The 22,427-nt window shown below is 34.9% G+C and overlaps 3 protein-coding genes and 1 pseudogene across 3 annotated transcripts; 2 read left to right on the forward strand and 2 right to left on the reverse strand.

Moving 5' to 3' along the window:
- Positions 1 to 2,571: 2,571 nt before the first annotated feature.
- On the forward strand, positions 2,572 to 7,143 carry LOC120178551 (uncharacterized protein slr0889-like). The gene is made up of 9 exons (XM_039184371.1): positions 2,572 to 2,933; positions 3,047 to 3,175; positions 3,556 to 4,080; positions 4,160 to 4,288; positions 5,056 to 5,180; positions 5,691 to 5,801; positions 6,277 to 6,430; positions 6,567 to 6,711; positions 6,865 to 7,143. The coding sequence occupies exons 3-9, from the start codon at positions 4,015 to 4,017 to the stop codon at positions 6,909 to 6,911; spliced, it is 777 nt and encodes a 258-aa protein (XP_039040302.1). The 5' UTR covers positions 2,572 to 2,933; positions 3,047 to 3,175; positions 3,556 to 4,014; the 3' UTR covers positions 6,912 to 7,143.
- A 638-nt stretch (positions 7,144 to 7,781) lies between these two features.
- Positions 7,782 to 8,580, forward strand: LOC120178572. Its single transcript, XM_039184385.1, has 2 exons — positions 7,782 to 7,981; positions 8,083 to 8,580. The coding sequence occupies exons 1-2, from the start codon at positions 7,885 to 7,887 to the stop codon at positions 8,466 to 8,468; spliced, it is 483 nt and encodes a 160-aa protein (XP_039040316.1). The 5' UTR covers positions 7,782 to 7,884; the 3' UTR covers positions 8,469 to 8,580.
- A 488-nt stretch (positions 8,581 to 9,068) lies between these two features.
- On the reverse strand, positions 9,069 to 18,237 carry LOC120178560 (nucleoside diphosphate kinase II, chloroplastic-like). Its single transcript, XM_039184376.1, has 8 exons — positions 18,161 to 18,237; positions 10,695 to 10,959; positions 10,524 to 10,580; positions 9,947 to 10,033; positions 9,681 to 9,761; positions 9,490 to 9,599; positions 9,349 to 9,398; positions 9,069 to 9,226 (listed from the first exon to the last, which is right to left on the reverse strand). Exons 1-8 carry the CDS (start codon positions 18,235 to 18,237, stop codon positions 9,159 to 9,161), a joined length of 795 nt encoding a protein of 264 aa, XP_039040307.1. The 3' UTR covers positions 9,069 to 9,158.
- LOC120178561 lies at positions 18,103 to 19,640 on the reverse strand (annotated as a pseudogene).
- Positions 19,641 to 22,427: the final 2,787 nt, after the last annotated feature.

A 22,427-nucleotide genomic window follows, 5' to 3' on the forward strand; every position in this document is an offset into this window, starting at 1 on the left:
TTAATACAATCTTGATTCAGATAGGGTTTTGGGTGAACGTTTTATGGCCGAAGTTGATTCCGGTTGTTTAAGATTTTGTGCGAAGTCCTCAGTCTATCATTCTTGGCGTGTGTTGACAGTTCATTTATAATGTTATGCAGTGTTATGTTGTTGTGTTTTTTTAGCAGGTTTGGTGAATATGGTTTCTATTGCTGATCTGTTGCTGATATGTTGTATCCCATTGGTGCTGTGTTTTGCGGTATATCAAAATTTGCTTTCCATTTTGTTATAATTACTTATAGATGCTTGGTGGTGTTAGTATGATTTGGGGTGTGGATTGATGTAGAGCTGGGTTGAAGATTGATGAAGTTTTGGTGTTATGATGTCGTGTTTTAGCAAGTTTGGTGATTCTGGTCTCTACATTCCATTGCTGCTGTGTTTGCTTTAGATCAATATTTGCTGTCCATTTTGTTTTAATTACCTACTGCTGCTTGGAATGTATTGGTGTTAGTATGAGATGGGTTGTGGTTTGGGGTATGTCTTGTTTGATTTAAGAGTTGTACTTGTATAAGATACTTTCCACATCTAGGTTCACTCTTTTTCCTTCATTTAGGGCTAGGGAGGTTTTTTAAAGTGGTTTTGAGGTGATGTACTTTGTTATTGATTATGATACAAAGTACCCTCTTTCAAAAAAAAATTAGAAGGTATGCATATAAGACACCAAATCAAAAAGGAAAGAATTCGTTTTAATCATCGATAAATCATTTGGGAAAAATACCTTGCTTTCGGAATTTTTAAATTCTCTTTATGATTGTCAGTACAAATCTTCGGTATGTATTGCTATGGAACAATATCCATGCTAGTCCCACTGCTTTCTTAACATTCGATAAAAGCTAAAATTCATTTCACTGATCAATTTATTTCGAATAATAACAGCTGGCCTGACGGAGCAGATAAAGTTGAACCGTTATTTGCATCCACATTTTCTGTTTTACACGAGGGAGGTCAGAACTGTTGTTTACTCTCAATTTCTCGAATCTTACAAGTGTTACCATTGAAACCATGGCAAAGGCTTTTGGAGTGTCAGTTGAATCCATTGATCTGTAAGTGATTACGTCACTGATCATCTTATTTGGTTTCATACACCCTTTTCTCCATTTCTTATCATTGCTGCTCAAATCTTCAATTTTCTTTAAATTCTCGTATGCAAACCCAGTCCCATGCTCGAGTATTACATTGCCTGCCCTGGGCTTGATTGTTTTGAGTCACTTGATTCCAGGGAGTTATTGCGTTTTATTGCATTAGGAAAGCTTCACTGCAAGATCGACAAGGAGACTTGTTGAATCGTATCCAGAAGTTGTCTCGTGTTATCGATCTATGAATCAGTTAAGCATTTCTTATAAATTAGAAATGGGTAACCAACATTTTGAAGTTTCGAAGAAATCTAGGAACATTCGTTTCTTGCCTCTTTCTCTTGGTTCCTTGTAGGCCAATGAATGTTCTGATAGTGAAGTAACCAAAGTTTCAAATTAGGTGTTTTTCTATTGTGTTCTTATTATCTCTGATTCTGATGATTCATACTATAAACGAGTTTGATTAAAGATTAAAAATCGAGTCGAGTTCACTCAATTTGGTATTAATAATAAGCTTGATTTTTATGTTGGAATTTGAATTCTATTATTTGGGTTGGAGTTATAGATTTGTAAGTATGAATTAATTAAAAATAAGAGAAATTTCAATTAGGCTCATAAGTTATTCAAATATTAGTACACTCAAATTTGTTTGGTTCTATAGTTTAATTTGGCAGTTTCTGGAGTCAAAGCCGAACGCTTGTCGCAGAGCCACAATTGGTTGAATTGTTGTGGGGGGTGATCTAAGGCTTGGTCTCATTTGTGGCGGTTATTATGCCTAATTAAAAGTCTATGCAAATTAAGCAAGCCCTTAGTTGGAGTTGGTTCGTGTTAAAATTATGGCGAAAACGTATAGACATTAATTAGATAGGTGGACTAATTTTAAGTAAAGTTGTAAAATTCATCTTTTTTTACCAAATAGAAACCATATGATCCTAGATTATTGTATAATACATATGTATATTCAATTCTTGTTTTTGAAAATATTTTTCTATTTTTAATTTAACTCCTCAATTTTACCTAGTTTCTTTGATTTCTTATTTTATTTTTTATTAAATTTGAACCATATACTTCATTGTTACTATAAATTTGATTCTTTAATACTCCCATTAATATTTTATTCTTTAAACAACATTGAACTTAAAATCTTAATAATTTAAAAAGTATTAATTAGTTGACCCTTATTCTTTCATGGGACACCTCCGAATTATGAATTGTTTTCTGTGAGACTCGATCCCACGATCACAAGATTAAAAACCTTATGTTCTACCAACCTGGTATGGACTTCCTTAGGCAAAATTATATCATTAGACAATATGGAGGATTGCTTACTCAAAAAGAAAAAAAAAGGAAAAATCCAAAGACAAGCCCCGAAGCCATTAGGCAGTTGAAAGGCACAAATCCATAAAGCTAGCGGCCCTTGTTTCTTCACCATTTGCATTGCATATTCTTTCTTCGCTTAAACTCCGCTACTTTGGAATCTTACTCTCTTGGGCTTCTCCGCCACAATATATCTTCATAATTCTACATTATTCTTATCTTTATACAAATGGTTTCTCTTTTTTCTCTGAAACTCTTCACCCTCTTCTTCTCTCTCCCTCTGTTCCAGCCTTTCTAAATGGTTCAACATTGAGAAATGCTGAATTCTCTTCTTCTTTTACATTATACAATTATTAAGGCCAAAAAGTGGGTACGAAAATGAATGGCATGGCTTCTCGTTTTGATTTCAAAGAGATTCAGGAAAAGGTTTCTCTTCATTTGAGGCCATGGCATCGCTCTTTTCAATTCTGGGTTCGAGCTGCTGATATTTATACAGGATACAAGGTCCCTCTTTTACTCTCATCTCTCTCGCTCTACACACACACATATGTCCTTTGTTGGGTTTTCTTTATTTCTTAATCTGGCTGAAATTTGGTTGATGGGTAATTATTTGAAAGGCGTTTCAAGTTCGAGTGAGTTTTGTGAAGGATAGTCAAAAACAACATGCAATGTGGGAAAGACAGCATGAGCTTGCTGCTGACAAGATTTATGCTATGTGTTCTGACCTTGGTGGGTTCTTCCTTAAGGTACTTAAATTCGGCCTTCAGTTTCCATTTCCTTTTAATATCAATGTTACTCACACTCAGAGTGTGAATTTTGGATATGGGTAGTTATGTTCGGATTTTGCTCAAGTTTTTTCGTGTAATTAGATATTCCTTGGACAGTCACATCTCCATGCTCATGTATGAAACTGTGTTGGAAAATTGAAGAGTGATGACTTGAGTTTTGTTGTGAAAAACTGTTCAATTCAAGGTTTTTTCTTTTTTACTTTTTAGTTTCTTTACTGTTTGATTATCTTATTGATTGTTTCTTTTGTTGATTTCGGCTATTCTTAGGTCTTAGAAAACCATAAAGTCTTTTCTTTTGTGAAAATTCGTTCATAGCTTGTTTGATGCTTTGCTCCTAGGTTGCTCAAATTATTGGGAAGCCAGACCTAGCCCCAGCTGCATGGGTGAGAAAGCTTGTTACAATGTGTGATCAAGCCCCTGCAACATTTAATGCTGTTCAACTTGTTTTAGAGAAGGAGTTGGGTTGAAGTATTGGTGAGATTTTTGAAAAGTTTGATGTAAATCCTCTTGGTTCGGCTTCAATTGCGCAGGTACTACTTTCCATTTCTTTACATAGCTCGAAATTCTGAATGAGTTGGCTGGGAAGGGTATGTATTCAAATTTGGAGCTTTTCTATAATTAGAATGGATAAAGAACATATATTTTCATTGAATAGGCTTCACACTTGCCAAAATATGACAGGCTATTACACAATTTAGCTTTAAGGACACGGTTTTGATAATTTTGTTTATTATTATTTTTAAGCCATTGGCTTAACTCTTAATTCTTACTGGTATGATATTGCTTATGAGAATCCTATGGATATACCTATATGTGTTCATCGAGCAAGACTCAAAGGTGATGTGGAAGATGTTGTTGTGAAGGCAAGTCCCGTTTACGATGATATTGTAGCCTGAAGTCAAAGTTTAGTGTGTGAGATTATAACTTTTAAGTTTATGGCAGGTGCAACATCCTGGAGTCCAAGATCTGATGATGACTGACATCCGTAACTTGCAAGCATTTGCATTGTACATGCAAAAGACAGTTATCAAATTTGATCTGTATTCTGTTACCAAGGAAATGGAAAAACAGGTGTCAATATTTACACTGATATTCCTTTCAAAGCACATCTATACTTGTTTTCCAATTTCTTGTGTTTCCAGGTCTTCTTTTCTTTTCTTTTCTTTTTCTTTCCAGTGTTAAAGTGATTAATAACAATGGCTAGGAGAAAGTTTGATGAATGATGGGTCTGGTTTTTAGTAATAAATAAGGGACCATCATACTAGAGGGAAACCAAAAAAAGACCAATTATCACCCTCAAGGGCTTTTAGAGTTGATTCGTCTCATTAATCAATTTGTAATTAATCATTTTGAAGCACCAGAATGTAATTCTATTCTTATGGCTTAGCTTATTGACTTAAGCCATTTCAAAATTTGGTCAAAGCTAGACCCATCTTCTCCTTTTTCATAGTTTTGTTAAACTAATAATTTTTCTCCACTTGGATGAAACTATTATGAGGTGTGATGTCAAGTTAGTACATCTGGTCTATTTGTATATTCCAAACAGTACTTTATTTAGCGAATATCAGTGGTTTTATTCAGTATTACATGATTGTTTTGTCCAGAATCTACTATCTGATAAAAAAATGCAACTTATTCATGTTGGTAAAACTTTTAATGAAATTTATAATCATTTTAGACAGTTCTCAAGCCATTACGTTGATATAATCTATTTGTTGGTTTGACTTATGCTTTATTTACTTCTTAGATTATGTAAATTAAGAATATTATTCCACATGATTTGCGTTTCATTGTTCTTTTTGTATGTTGTTATTTATTTATCCTTTGTGCTGTTCAAGATTGGGTATGAATTTGACTTTCTAAGAGAAGCCAATGCTATGGATAGAATTCACCGTTTCTTAAACGAGAACAACAAAAAATCTCCAGTTCAGGTTCCGAGATTGCTCAAGGATTTGGTTACAAGGCAAGTTCTTGTTGTTATCTTCTTATAATGACATATTTGAACCGGTAAATCAGTAACTCTGCATCTTGCTTGTAGAGGTTTGTCCTAGGACTTGCTATGTGTTTTGAGTATGCATATGCCATTGCATTTGGGTCTGCATTGCTTTGTGTTAGGACTTTGCATTGAGGTTTACATATATAGCACTTGGGTCCACGTGTTGCCTCTTATTTCTAATGATATCACCTCAGTGTTTAGCATTTACTGTTAGCAGTTGCTCCTATTTCTTATGCATATGTTTATCATTTCCTCATGATTTTTGCATAAGATAGAGATTCAGCCATCATCTCTTTAACCATCTATTCGTCCTCTTTGCTAAAACAGTATAATAATTCAATTTGTGTGCTATTCTTAACGTATTGTCTTTTTCTAGATGGCGGGTGCTCTTTGTGTTGTTTATCATAATGAACATATTTTAATGCTTTATTACTGATCCTGGTATTTCCTTGATGTGAAATTTATCTGTTTAAATAGGAGGGTCATAGTGATGGAATATATCGATGGAATCCCGATCTTGAATCTTGGTGATGAAATGGCTAAAAGAGGAATAAATCCTTGCGGTAAGATGGCAGCAGCAGCAAAGAAGTAAGCATCTAGACTTCCCAAAAGACTGTAGTGTTGTCCTATTCCTTATCTCAAGGGATATTACTTTCCTGCTATTTATTCATCTTTTCCGTTTAAGGTTGAAATGAAGTAATAAGTTTCCACTTAACCAATATTGTATTTTCTCCAAAATCTTATATTAGACCAGTCCCTTTCTCTTTCCTTTATCACCCCTATAGTCTTAATATTGCTTAATACTTTCTTCTCCTTAGTGTTCTATTATGTTTTCTATTACTTTGACTCTTTATCACTTTGGGTTTCCTAAGCTATGTTTACTTGGACTCTTTACCCTAACAGGACACGGACACGTCCGAAAAACCATGACGGACACTTACTGAATCCAAGACTTGCACTCAAGTCCTAGTAACATAGTTAATAATTGCATTGGTTTGACATAACTATCCTAACAGTTTGCAATTACCAAGTGAGATCTATAATGACATCTTGTCTTTTTTAGGGAACTCAGCATAGGTACTGTAAGCAATTGTGAGAACGAGCAACAGGAATTGTTTCGCCTGGCGCAAACAATGTTTGATACTAAACTACCTCCCGGAGTGAAAATGCTCCAACCATTCTCTGAAGATTCTTCAATAAAAAAAATCGATGTACAGGTAAGGGGATAATAAAACACAGTTTAATCACCCCAATATCCCACCTCTGACCTCCAAAAGCCCGATTTTCGAGTTGATCTTATTGTCTAAACTCCGAATAAACCTACATTCAAGTTGTTTTTCTGGGCTATGGCAGTCTTTCCCCGAGGAACTTTTTTCAGTTCTTCGTACAGTACATCTTCTGAGTGGACTTAGTGTTGGTCTTGGAATAAACTACTCATGTGCAGAACAGTGGAGGCCTATTGCAGAAGAGGCATTGCATAATGCTGGAAAGTTGGAAGGTATCCTTTCCGAACCCTAAGCTGAAGATTAATGTAGAATTTATATCAATTGCTCAAAGGGACGCCTCTAGGGATCTAAATTTTTTCAGTAAAACCTGTCAAATATTGAACCGTGTTCCACTATAATGTTCATTTTATCTGTTCATGTTTTAGGAGCACGAAAGCAGAGTTATTGGAGAAGATATTTTCGGAGAAATTGATTGGCAATTGAAAGAATAGCAGGCTTAAATCAGTGTGTTGTACATCAAGCTAGTTTGTGAACTGATCAACTGTGCGAAATCCGGCTTCTTTCAGGAGATTTTTGTAGAGAAAATGATTGGCACTCAAAGAAGGTAGGCTTAAATCCGTCTATAATAATACTAGTTTGCTGTGTATTATGTATGTATATGCATAGAGAGATTACAAGCTAGTTTATGGACTGTTTCTTTTTCTTTTTCTTTTTTTTCCGATTTTGAAATTCGATTCATTTGTAAACATGCATTCATTCATTCATGTTTATGGTCACAGAATATAACATCATTCATGTTTATGGTCACAGAATATAACATTCATTTTTGTGATTTTTATGCAGTACTTTTACTCTGGCTTTGAGTTTTAGATTGCTGGTCATATATAAAGTGTTCTTAATACAAATTACATGAGCGTATCAAAATTTAGATGAATAAAATATTTTAAATACGGTTATAACGTCATAAATATAATACAAATAAACAAATTGATAAGTCGCCGATCACAAAGGCATTCAAAATTACCTTGCGTGCGTGCGTGTGTGTTTATTCACACGTTCATTGTTGGGTTTAGTAATATAAATGGGTTATTATTTCATGGAAAAAAAATTGTGATGACGGTCTTATGATCAAAATGTAATAATATTAATGATTATTTCTAAAACTTAATGATCAAAATAAGAAGAAAAAAATAGTAATTGATGTAGTTTATGTACAATAAAATATGAGAAAAGAGAAGAGCAACTTAGCGGGAGAAAAGCTTGAATTGGAACCCCAAAAGAAGTGGAGAGAGTAGGTTCCCGCTTCTTCAATTTATGGCGCCAAACAATCCAAATCCAAATCTCCTCCTTTTCTTCATTTCCTTTGTCTCTCTGTTTCCGCCATCCTCCAATACCTTCAAATCCTTCTTTCGAAACAAAGCTATTTTTGGGCGAAAAACACAGAGATGTTCGGAAGAGTAAGAGCTTCACCGTCGCCGTCACTTGACAGCTTCGAGACTCCCCCTTCGAAGATCATCAAAGATGATTCTCTCTCCATCTACGGTATTTCTCAATTTTCATCCTTTTTTTCTTCTTTAAAACTTCACGAATCCATTAAGATCAACTTTGGTTTTCCCCTTCTTTTTTTCATCTGTAATCTACAGAGACTACACTCATGAAGCTTAAACTGGGTTCTAAATGCCACCCAATTTCACCGGTAGATTTAACCGATAGCTACTCTAGAACCATTACCGAAGCTTGTCAAGAAATGCATTCCGATGGTGAATCTATGGTAATCGATACAGATTGTTCAAGCGATTGTCAATCGACGGGTGATTCTAAGTTGAATTCTCAGCAACGGAGCAGTAGTACGTCAATTCTTCACTTGTTTTCCAAATTTAACTCTCGTCAACGCACTCCAACAATCAGTGATGAAATATTGATGATAGACATTAATGGTTCTGCGAGTTCGATTGAGTTTCAATCTTTGAGCAGTGCAAAAGAGGGGAACCATGAATCTAGCAGAAACAATGGGAGTACTATCACATGATTCAATTGAGTTCTTGCATTAGTATTTAAGCCCTTTTTTCGTGATTATTGAATATTGATGTTCGGATTTAAAACCCAAATTTGTACGGTGAAATGATTTTGGAACATGTAATTGAAACCGATTTGAATGACCTGCACCTTTGATGCTCTTTATTTCACACCAAGATTAAACCAAACTGATTGATCTTGCACCTTGTTAAGACTTAGGAGACAGAAGCGATCAAATTTGTTACTGCAAATGCTTTCAATTACATTTACTATTTTCTTACTCATGCCATACACAATATAATTTTAAAATTTAATATTAATATAAATATTTTATTGTAAATTTTATACATTAATTAATAAAAATGAACAATTAATCTCTTAATTATATACTAAAAATACCAAATTATATTAAGTTCACATGAAATTTGTGTCTAAACATAAAAAGCACAGAATTATCAAACTAATTGATCAATCGGTTGAATTGAAAATGGAAATTTCATTTGAACCAACCTTTGCTTCAACCTTTTAACATTGAAAATTCATATTTTTTGAGTCCGACATGAAATCGTTCCATTACTCATACAAAAATCACAGCTCTAGTATTGCAGTTACAGAAATCTTAAATGAATACTTTTGACACTGAGAATATAATATCAGAAGATAACTTAGAGTGCTTTGCCTCCATCAACAATATGCTGAAAGATCACTCCATTAACCATGATGCTTGAGCAGGTGTCCACTTGCATAACTCACCTTCTTTGAACCAAAGAGCTGTACATGAAAACAAATTAAAAGTAATGTTCAAATAAACAGATATGAAATTGAACTAGTCGGATCTTTCACTCGATATACAAATGGTTGGTTTAATACTATTAGTGTTAAGAGGAACCTACCAGTTTCACGCTTGCCATTCTCAGGGCTGTCACTACCATGGATAACATTCCTGCACACATGTTCGTTATCAGAATATTTACAGCAAATTGAAGTCGAGGAATTAGTTAGAGAAACGGAAAACAGGGTAAACAGAGGCTAACCTTCCTGTTTGAACTGCAAGATCTCGTATAGTACCAGGTTCAGCCTGGAGAGGATTGGTAGACCCAATCAACTTCCATGCAGAAGCAACAACACCGACACCCTCCCATACCTTGAAAACATAAAATCGTTATCAGATTTCTCAATCAAACCGGGAACTTACGATATGGGAAGAAATTCGATGAAATCATACCATACATACGACCGGTCCTGAAGTAATGTAGTTGATCAGTGTAGGGTAGAATGGTTTGGCCTTGAGATCCTTGTAATGTTCCTATAACCATCATAACATCGATAATGTATATTATTAGTAAGCTCCAAAGCATAGAACAATGCTCTTCTAGCGGCTCAATCATTGTCGAGTCAAGCTCAAGCAATGATAGATGGATGACATTGGATTTCTTAATGTAAACCAAAACGGCAAACATGAAAAATCAACCCAACAACAAACTTACAAACCTCAGCCAATTCTTTGGGGCATTGAAATAGCTTCAAGCCGGTCAATTTAAAACCTTTCCTTTCAAACCTTGAAATAATTTCTCCAACCTAAACAAGAAAAATAAAACTCAACCAAAATTACAAAAATTCTAATATAAACAATTCCCTTTTTGGATACTAAAATGGAGTTCGACAATATTAGACACGACACGGTTACCTAGCACAACAAAATTAACTAAATCGTGATACAAAATAAAATCGTACACGCAAAATATCAGTATGGCTCAAAATCTATATAATACAAGTTATACGCATATCACAACTTGATTGAAATATGGTAAACAACACAGGGACAACACCAATGCATAATTTGTCAAGTCTACTGCAAATGCTTCCACATGAACCAACACATAGCAAACAATTGTAATATGGTACAATACACACAACAGGAACACAGGTTTACTGAAGTTGCCTGCACATTCAGTCATAAACCAGTATAAAACAAACCAAAAAAGGGGTAATTTTCTGCAATTCAAAAACCAGAAATACTTATGGAGCACAAGATTTAAACAAAAATAAAATTCGAAGCAAATCTTACAAGGCCACGCTGTACGCCATCAGGTTTAACCATGATGTAACTTTGTTCAACTTGTTCCTGAAGCCAAAACCAAAGAATTAAATAATAAAAAAAGCAACCATATAAACTTCAAATTTTCAAAAAATTTAGAGATAGGCAGTCCAGTTGAAGCAAGATAAATTAGAATCGAACCACCGAAGCGACCAAGTGGGGAAGGAAGATTCCATGGGTGGATTTACTAGCACGGTGTTTGGTGTAAGCGAAAGGGGATTTTGTGAAAAGATTGAATTTCTTGTGGAATGCTGCTAAGTGGCTCACGCTAAGATAGTTGCGAGAGCCGTAAGATAAGAAGGTGGCGCTGCTACGTTTCGCCGCCGCCGCCGAGGTACTGAAGGCTGATGTGGTAAGGGTTCTTACTTTCTCAATCCACCTTTCCCTTGGTTTCCCCCACACGAGCCTAAATTGTACCTTTTACAAAGCCCAAGTTACCGAATTGCCCTTCTCTATTTGCAATTGCAAGTACTCTTATATGGATGATTCGGGTTTGGTATAATTTTTTTATTAGTCTGAGTTAAATAATAGGTAATATATATTTAAATATAACCCTTAATTTTTTGATATTAATGTCACACATTTAAAAAATAGTTGTTCATTGTTTTATATGTAATGAGATAAAGGGAATAAGATAGTAGATTTTTCCCAACACTAGGTTGAGAGCAACTTCCATAAGAGACCTCCAAATTATGAAATGTCCTCTATAAGACTCGATCTTATGACCTCAAAATATTCACACATCTATAATACTTAAATTTAGATCATCAAGAAATAATAATAATTCCATGCTAATAACAAAAGTAATTGCTGAATTGGAACGACCCACAGAGGCACACTGGGTCCAAGTAACTACAGCATGTTATCTTTCCACTTGGTATACTTAATTAATGGTAAAAAGAACATTAAAGTCCTCAATTTCAATAATGAGTAATTTAAACCTTTTCAAAATAACCATAATAATATAATTTTAAAAATGGATAAGTGAGGATAATAGGTGATGATGTTCATTTTTTCACTTATTTATTCTCATTAAATTTTTTAAATCAAAATTAAATGAAAGAATGTATAAATATTAAAAGATATATATATATATTATAGTAGAATAGATGGATAAAGAAGTGAACATCATAAATGGATAAAGAAATGAACGTCGATCTTATTTATTCACCCCAGTTGTTTATTTTCAAAATTGACAATAAATAATTTTTTATTTATTTTAGAAGAATCTAATTTACTCAATCAAAAATGAGAATGATTCATCCTACAAAACCCTTTATGCAATCTTAACAAATTAAAGCCTCTATCCGATCTTTTTTAGTTATTCTTCCTCAAATTGATTTAATTGAAGCATAACATTTTTAACTAGTCTTAAAATAAATTAAATCTTAAACTATTTTAAATAAAATCATTATTAAATTATGTTTAATAAATATAATAATTAATTGGTTTAGTAAGATGAACCATTACATTCATTAAAAAAGATTAAAGATTTAAATCTTAACATTGTAAATGAAATAGATTAAGTCGAGAAAATTGTTTTAAAAAATATATATATACAATGATCAATAGGAAATATCAATGATTAAACTCAACAAAACAATTGAATTAAACTTAAATTAAGAGAAAAAAAGAGAGAGAAACTTTGGTAATAATAAAAGGTTCCTATTAAAACGTCCATTAATGAACAGAAAGAAATGGACAAAAAATACCTTAAAAACTAAAAAATTCCTCCCATTGCCTTACCTTAAATTTAATATGCTATAAAGCATTTTAATACTTGTAAGTCATTGTTCACGTGTAAAAATCATTGTTTAATTACATCTAAAATTCAAACTTAATTTTTTTCCATTGAACTTAAGTAATCAAACTTTATTGATTTGCCGGCTTTAATTCTAGCCATGGTGATTGAAAAATGGATTACATGTAAAAAATTTATGAAATTGATATAATATTTATACTATTAAATTCTTCTTAGTTTCTGAATCAGTTCGATCGTCGAATTAAAATCAATCAATACGATGTAATATTAATTTATAGATAATATTATATTTTTAAGCGATATAATATATTTACTTAATTCAATTTAATTTAAAAAATTTAAATATATTCATTTAATTTGACTTGATTTCACACTCAATTTATGAGATAAATGTAATGATTTTGTAGCACTTTTGTTCACGGAGTAACGAAAAGTTTGATATTGTTTAAATTAACATATTAAAAATGAAAAAAATAATATTAAAAAATTAGATCGACTTAACTGTGAATATAATAAGACTAGTATTAAATACCACATATATAGTCTTAGACCCAAATTTGGAAGAAACTAAAGCCAGTTTAATCACTAAAAAGAATGAGTTAAATGTTAATTTACATACACTTGAATCCAATCTAATTATTTTCATTATTGTTCAAACTGTTGCGGAATACGACTATCGGATAGAGTAAAATCGCAACTGATAATTTGATAAAATAATAATGAAGGTAAAAAAGACACAAAATTTACGTAGAAAACCCCTAAATAATACAGGGAAAAACCACGGGCAACGGTAGAAGAATTTCACTATGAGAAAATAGGAATTACAACTTCTATCGATCTACCAAGGAGAAAACAATGATAATTCTCTCTTGATAAAAAGGAAAAAACAACTCTCAAGAAAACTCTCTAAATTCTCTAGTATTGGGAGAAAGCTAGAATAATTTGGGATGATTTTGAAGCTAAATGTGATAGAGTATTTATAGTTGAAGTTTAAAGACTAATCTTGTAAATACCCTAAAGTCTAGGGACTAAAGTTTGTGATTTTACCATTTGAAAATTCAACAAAAAAACATGTCCACTTGCACTGAAAATAATTGGCAACTTTCGGTGCTTTGCCTCAATTTTCAACAATCTCCCACTTGAAGATTTGATTGGAACAATCATATCTTCACACCATTCTTTCTACCTTGTATCTTCATGTTGCTTACGTTTCTGACAGGCCACAAGAGGATCGACACCAAGTAAATTTATCAGCATTGATCGTCTTCATTATGAAATTTTCTATGTTGTCTTTGGTATGAATCTTCTGCATATCTACCGTCCCTTCTTCCACCTTTTCACGAATGAAGTGGTACTGAACTCGTATGTTTTTGTTCTTGAATGAAATATTGGATTCCTTTCTAAATGCAAGGCGCTTTGACTATCACAAAACAGAGAGACATATTATTTATTATGCCCAATCTCCTTCAATAGCATCTTCAACCAAATTACTTCTTTACTGGCTTGTGTAGCTGTTACATATTCTACCTCTGTTGTGGATATAGCCACAACTAACTACAATTTTGAAACCCAACTTACAACTCCACCAACAACTTTGAACACATATCCTATAGTAGATTTGCATTTATCCAAATCCCCTGCATAGTCAGAATCTACATACCCATTAATTAGTAAGTTTTCTCCTACGTAACATAATGCAACATTTGAGGTCCTTTTGATGTATCTCAGGATCCTCTTTATTGTATCCCAATGCTCTTTGCCTGGATTCGCCATGTACCGACTAACCACTCCCATTGCTTGTGCAATGTCTGGTCTTGTGCTTATCATAGCGAACATTAAACTTCCCACTACCGATGCATACGAAACTCAAGACATCTCCATCCTCTCTTCTTCACTGGTAGGACTCATACTGGAGGATAATTTGAAGTTAATAGGAATAGGGGTAGAAATTGGCTTACAATCTTGCACATTGAATCGTGACAAGATCTTCTTCAAGTAATTCTTTTGTGAAAGCCAAATATTCCTACTACTTCTGTCTCGGTGAATTTTCATCCCCAGAATCTTGTTTGTTGATCCCAAGTCCTTCATTTCAAATTCCCTTGCCAGTTGTGCCTTCAATTCTTCAATATGATATTTGTTAGGTCCTGCAACCAACATATCATCCACATACAACAACAATATAACAAAATCGTTATCATCAGACCTCTTGAAATAAACATAAGGGTATGCATTAAGTCTGTTGTATCCAAGGCACATAATGAAGGAATCAAATCTCTTATACCAACACCTCGGCGCCCGCTTTAGACCGTACAAAGATTTGTTCAACATGCAAATCAAGTTATTATTTTCATTTTCTTCAAAACCTTCAAGCTGGAGCATATAAAATCTCTTCTTCAAGATTTCTATGAAGAAAAGTTGTTTTAACATCTAGCTGCTCTAGATGTAAGTTCAATGTAGCACACATTGCCAAGACTACTCAAATTGTTGTTACTCGAACCACAGGAGAAAATATTTCATTGAAATCAATACCTTCTTTATGAGCATATCCTTTGACCACCAGTCTTGCACGATACCTCTCCACTTGATCGTCATCATTTCGCTTGATTTTGAAGACCCATTTGTTACCAATTGGCTTCCTTCCTTGTGGTAGTGGCACAAGGTCTCATTTATTATTTTTATGAAGGGTTTCGATTTCTTCTTGCATCGCCGTCATTCATAGTGAAACATTCGAGTTGTTTATTGCCTCCTGGTATGTTGATGGCTCACTGTCTTCTGTTAAAAGGCATTATGCAATATTTTCTTCTATAACATAATCTGAGTGCCAATTGGGACGTCTTCTCACACGATCTGATTGACGAGTTGTAGGAGCTTCATAACTCTCTAGTTCTTGTTCATCATGTGTTGGTTCTGCTTCAGAAGAATCTCCTTGTTCAAGCTCCTTTTCCACATATATCTGTGTAGTCTCTGACTTTTCAACGCTATCATCATCTTCTTTTCTTTGTAGTTTATCTTCTACAAAGATAACATCCATGTTGATAATCACTTTGCGAGCAGTGGGATCCCACAAGCAATACCCCTTTACATCATCAACATACCCCCAAGAATTTGTATTTTCCTGGATTTTGGATCCAACTTTGAAATTTCTTGGGAGTTGTACATCACGTACACAATACTTCCAAATACATGGAGGTTTAAATAATCAGTTGGTTTACCAGTCCACATCTCCATTGGTGTCTTTAGCTCTATTGTAGTTGATGGAGATTGATTTACCAAATAATAGGCGGTATTGACTGCTTCTGCCTAAAATAATTTTTCTAGGCCTACAACTCTCAACATTGATCTTGTTCTTTCTAACAAGGTTCTGTTCATCCGCTCTGTCACTCTATTTTGTTGAGGAGTGTTTGCCACTGTAAACTGTCTTTTGATGCCTTCTTTCCTACAAAAGTCATCAAATTCTTCACTTGTGTATTCTCCTCCATTATCTGTTCTAAAACACTTGATCTTATTTCCAGAATCATGTTCCACCCGCACTTTGAAGTTTTTGAAAGTTGAAAACACATCTGACTTTTTTTAATAGGGTACACCCAACATCTCCTAGAGTAGTCATCAATAAATGAGAGAAAGTATTTTTCTCTACCTAGGGATGTAACTGGTGCTTGCCATACGTCAGAGTGAACCAATTATAGAACTCTTTTGCCTCTAGAATTTGATATGTTGAATTTCAACCGGTGTTGCTTACTTGTTATACAATGCTCACACAAAGTAAGTGATACCTTTGTTAAGACTGGAAGTAGCTTTTGCTCCATAAGAACTTTGATTCCTTGTTCTAACATGTGTCCAAGTTTATGATATCATAACATTGCAGAATCTGAACTACATGAGGCAACAGAGGCTTCTGCTTCTAGCAAAGTCTATCTTTTCAGCATGTACAAGTTTGTTGCTATCTTTTCGCCTTTCATCATCACAAGCGCTCCACGGAACACCTTTATGATTCATTTTTGTTTCAATCTTGCTTGCATTAATATCCAATAATCCGTAGGATAATAAATTTTTCTTCAGGCCTTTCACGTGCCGCACATCGAACAATTTTAATTGTCACATCATACATTTTCAATTTGATGGTTCCCACCTTAACGATCTATAAGGCATGATCATTGCAACTATACACAGATCCTCCTGAGATAGGTTCATAATGATGGAATAATTCTCTTCTTGAGGTCTTGTGATATGTTGCTCCCGAATCAATGAGCCATATATCTACAAATCTTTTTCTTCCTTCCACGGTGGTTGATGCTTCACAGCATAGAGCATCTCCATCATCTATAGTATTTGTGATATTACCTTGTGGATTGAAATTTTTATTTAGACTCCAACAATCATTCTTCAAGTGACCCTTCTTTTCACAGTTGTAGCACTTTAAATTCTTCTCGCTTCTCGACTTCGATCTACCATGTTTGTGACTGCTGCTTTGGTTACGTTTTGTTGATCTCCCTCTCATCGTTGTCAACACTTCTGTTTGTTGCATATTTATTTTTCTATCTTCCTTGTTCTTGAGCCGATTTTCTTCTTGTAGAACAGCAGCTGCAATGTCAGCGAAGACTAGACTGGTGACATTATTGTTTGTCAAGTTGATGATGAGTTGATTATACGAATCAGATAGACTTTGAAGTAGAAGTTCAGTTCGTTCTTGTTCTCCTATTATACATCTTAAGGATGTAAGCTGAGAAAATAAAATGTTTAGTGTGTTTAAGTGCTCCGTCACTGAAGCATATTCTGGCATCCGAAGAGTGTACAATTTCTTCTTAAGGAAAATTTTATTGTGCAGCGATGTGGCCTCATACAGTTTGGTGAGATGATCCCATATCTCTTTAGTTGTCTTCTTCTCCTCGATGCTTGACAATACTTCATCTGCTAATGCTAGATGAAAGTTTTCCATAGCATTCACGTCCATTTTGATCTATTTGTTGTCATCTGTGAAATCTACCGGCCTTTCACTGATAGTCGCTAGACAACCGTCTTTCCTTATGATGGCCTTCATCTTCAATTTCCACAATGAGAAATTTCTCCCATTGAATTTTTCAATATCAAATTTTGTTGTCATAGCTTCTAATACGGATAGCTCCCACTATTTCACTATCGTGAATAGTTCACTAGAACTTTCAAAGAATGGGTAATACCTTCTTACTTTCTTATGTTGGAGGATCCACCTTTTGGTGGCAACCACAATGATAATAAGTAGATATTACACACTCAAATATGGCTCGGATACCAATTATTGCGGAATACGACTATCGGATAGAGCAAAATCGCAACTGGTAATTTGAGAAAATAATAATGAAGATAATGAAGACATAAAATTTACGTAGAAAACCCATAAATAATATAAGGTGAAACCCACATACAACGGTAGAAGAATTTTACTATGAGAAAATAGGAATTACAACTTCTCTCGATCTACCAAGGAGAAAACAATGATAATTCTCTCTTGATAAAAAGGAGAAAACAAGTCTCAAGAAAACTCTCTAAATTCTCTAGTATTGGGAGAAAGCTAGAATGATTTGGGATGGTTTTGAAGCTAAATAGGATAGGGTATTTATAATTGAAGGTTAAGGAATAATCTTGTAAATACCCTAAAGTCTAGGGACTAAAGTTTATGATTTTACCATTTAAAAATTCAACAAAAAAATGTCCACTTGCACCATTTGTATTGAAAGTAATTGGCAACTTTCGGTGCCTTGCCTCAATTTTTAAACAAACTTCGTCAGATATGACTGTAAGCATCCACTAGAGCTGTATTATTGATATTCAACAAGTTTTATAAAATCACAAACTGGTTTACAATAACCATCCCATTCCGGCTAACGGAAACATTGTCTTATTGAAATTTAAACAAACAAGTTGCTTGTACCATGGATCATCCATGGTGTTTTCTCGGTTCTCAGCATTTCCAGCAAGAAACAGCGATAATGGGCTTACATTTCCAGCCAAGAACCAACAACCATTTATCTTCAACAACAGTGTAACCTTCGATAACCTTATTGTTCCCGAGCCATTGTTTGGTTTGACTCAATAACCACAACGGTGCAGCCTGGAAACCTGCTCGGCTCATTCGTCGTTGCCATTGGTCGACTCTCTCATGCCGTTCGACCCAATCAGGTCCTTGGCAGCTCACTATGTTCTTAATCTCTTCAGCAAAGTAAAACTACTTTATCTTGGCTCGCTCGGTGTCGTACTTGGGTAGCATTGCGTCCAGTGAATTGAAGTTGCTGAGTAATAATGGAGTGCTTCCATGAATCTGCCAAGAAAAAAGGGCCCATTGTGGCTTGAATATTGCTCGACTAGCACCAAAAGCTTCTGAGGTAGCTCATGGATCATTTGAAGAACTGAGTTCAAAGCTCCCCTATTTTCTTTAACGACACAATGAAGTTGAAGAATGTTGTTCACGACAAGAACTTCGTTATCGTATACTTCGATATCTTCAGGTTTTTGGTTCTCTAAGTTGCTTTCCACTGTGGCGAATTCAAAGTTGATTCCCATGGATTTTGTACATGCTTTAAGTTCATTTCTGATGGTGTCGAACCGGGTCAATGCAGAGGCCGAATACGGCTATCCGAAGGCGTGTGCACCGTTTTTACCATTGCCGCCACCAAGGGTGACGACGACAAGGCTTTGGATAAGGTGACTCCATTGATGTCCATTACGTTCATGACCGACGGTAGCTGGACGCGGCCTACCGTCGTCCCTAAGGGTGAACTGAAATGATTCGGTTCGTCAATCCTTGTACGAAACATGATGCTCCAATAACAACGCTGATGCATGCGCCTTGTCGTGACAAGCCACAGCCTCGGCGCAAGCGATGAGAAGCTGAACCAATCTCATACCGTAAGCCGTTTTGTCTTCCTCGACTCTGTCTTCTTCATAACCAGTAGCCATTCTCACCGCTTTCGTCGCCGCCTCTTCTACTGCCTCGGTAGCAAGGTATTTTTGGCTTTAAGTCAATATATGATCTCTGAAGTGAAGTTTTGATAAACAACCCAAACTACCATTGCTGGCACTCCGACTCATCCCTCTGCTACCGTCATTGTTTCCACCATTAGAAACACTTCCGGAGCTTCCGATCGATTCGGGTATACTGATATTTCGTTTCAGTCTCTTATTGGTATCTTTTAAATAGCGGCGGGTACAATCATCACCATTGTTTTCCGCCATTAGAGGCAGGAAAGGGTTTGAATAAAAAGCTATGGTCGAACGTTTGAAATCGAGACCATCACTTCTTCAACCTTACCTGAGCTTTGAAACTCGTTTGACGAAAAACCTGGGGCCATTTTTTTCTTTTTCTTTTTAGAATATTAAATATATCATCAACAAAGCCCGGAAAGAGCCTAAAGCGGAGCTAGGGTTGTTTATATAAGAAAAATAAAAAACTTGAAACCAAGAGTTTTTCTTGTAAAAACGTTAGGTTCAAGAAATTTTGGAGGAATTTGATTGGCGTTGCACCCTTGAACTGAGACAGGCAAAAGAGGACAAGAAGTATGCCTAGGGCAAACATTAAGTTATCCACATACAACCTTGTACCCGCACTAGGTGGTAACTATGTTTTTTCTTCCCTTAATTTACATGGTAAAATGTCATATTTCTGCAGACTATATTTGACTTTTACAGTTATAAATTTAAGAAAATTCCACATAATACGCGAGACAGTTAAATATATAAATCCATTCCTCGGCGCCAGAACAAAGAACCAACTGCAACAACGTTGTTAATCCGCCAATAACCTTGTCTATTTTGTAACATCCCAATTTAAGGGTCAAAGTATAAGTTTATGAAACTTATAGTTAGTTTTAAAAAGTTGCAGGAAATTTGGGGACCCATCCCTAAATTTGTCCATTTTCTATTGACAGTGAATAATAAACCCAGTTAAACCCCCCAGTTTCGAAGAACCGAAAATCCCCAATTCCCAACCCTAGCTGTTGTATCTCCCTCCTCGATTCTTCCTCTTTCGACTGGCGGTGCACGTCACCGCCCATCCCAATCGAACCAGCATCCCACCCCGACCAAACCTCAACCATGGAAGGCTCCAGATCGGTCGACGTTCGTCATCGGTGAGAGGTTGAAGTTGCGTCGAATACCCCATCGTCACCTCGATATTTTTCAAGTTTTCTGTCCGCCCCCATCGTCGTCTCGCCTCACCGTCACCCTAGGAAGACTCACCAGCTCCGTGCGATCAAAACTCGACCAGTGGGTTAGGCTGTCGCCGCTGATTTCCCTCCATCACCGACATGGGTAAATCCCAAATGTTTTTGGTTAATTTGGTTGTGTTTAGGGGTGTAAACGAGCCGAGTCAAGCTCGAGTATTGCCGAGCTCGACTCGAACTCGAAAACTTTAAATGTAAGCTCGACTCGACTCGAAAACTCGCGAGCCTAACATTTTCAAGCTCGACTCAAACTCGAAAGAAAATATTGAAACTCGACTCGAACTCGAAAAGGCTAGAAATCAAAAAAAAATCAAAAGCTCGATTGAAACTCGAGACTCGAGCTCGATTCAAGCTCGAACTCGATTCAAGCTCGAACTCGATTCAAGCTCAAACTCAAACTCGAATTTGAGCTCGGTTCAAGCTCAAACTCGATTTAAGCTCGAACTCGATTCAAGCTCGAACTCGATTCAAGCTCGAACTCGATTCAAGCTCAAATTCGATTCAAGCTCAAACTCGATTCAAGCTAGAACTCGAACTCGAATTTGATCCTACAAAAATCTTATATTACATTTAAAATATATAAATAATTTTCCCTTTAAACAATCACCAATACATTTTTTTTTGATAATATGAACTCATTTCAGAAACATTATAGAATGCATACAAGAGTAGTTATGGTTCTCCCCAAAGCAAAACAACTCCTCTTGCCATAAAAGTAGTGTTTTAAAACTCAAAATACAAAGGTAAATCTTCCATAGAAAACATGAAACCCAACAACAAAATATTCCAATCTACCTGTTCATGTACCACAAAACCCAAATTCACCAAAAAAAATAACAGTAACATGCCCAAGCTTCAATACATAGCATCTATAAAAAAGAGTAAAAGAAAATAAATAATAATAAATTATTCTATAAAAAAACATGAAATCATTATAAATATGAAGTAAAAAATACAAGTTTAACAAATTCAAATATTAAACCTTTTAATTTGTCACATTATTGATTCTTTCGAAGGTACTGATATAATAATTTCTTTCGGTTGTTTGTCATCATTCTACAATAATTTAAAAACTCAACATTCACAAAAAATTCTTCAACTCTTGAAACACCAATGGGTGTTGAAGAACTTTGTGGTTCACTAGACATATCTGAAAATACAAGTGACAATATAAATAAAAATATTAAAGGAATATTTATTTAAAGATAAACAAACTTATAAACTACAACTTGAGAATGCATATAAGTGGATGCAAACAGAGTTGTCAAGCAGAAAACATACAACATTCTCCACAAATTCAAGTCGTAGCAAAAAAAAAAATATAGTCAAACATCCTGATTATTTTATTTTACTTTGGAATGAAACATATTGGTTATGTTCATTGTACAATATGTTAGAAAGAGGAGGTAACAGAGCGGTCGAATTGAAATGTAATTGTCATCATCGTATTAAAAATAAATAATAGCTGATATACTTTCTTTATCTCTGTAATTCTGCTTGAAACTATAATATCAGTATGCAGATGGTGACACCAATGAAACAAAAAATAAACAAAAAATATAAAATGTCAAGTGCTTTGCCTTGTTTTGGGGAATATGACCGAGGATGAGTGAAGTAACCTCTGAGCACCAAAATCACAGCTGCCTATCAGAATGAAGACAATAGCTAGAATACTAACTATTCTTCTAGTGAATGTGGAGATCATGATAGCATAGCATAGATTATGTTCCAAGAAATTTTAATAAACGTGTTTCTAGTCATACTCATGAAAGCATATTAACGAAAAATAAGAACACGTGCAATGATATTTGTTCATGCAACTCGTTGACATTGCAGTAAAAGCTTGTTGTCCAAACTACATGTGCCGTGATATGTAATTCAGCTAGAAAAATCTAGGATATGTGCAAGAGGTTATGC

The sequence above is a fragment of the Hibiscus syriacus genome, unplaced genomic scaffold (genome assembly GCF_006381635.1).
Source record: "Hibiscus syriacus cultivar Baekdansim isolate YM2019G1 unplaced genomic scaffold, ASM638163v2 tig00112353_pilon, whole genome shotgun sequence".
Classification (NCBI taxonomy): domain Eukaryota; kingdom Viridiplantae; phylum Streptophyta; class Magnoliopsida; order Malvales; family Malvaceae; genus Hibiscus; species Hibiscus syriacus.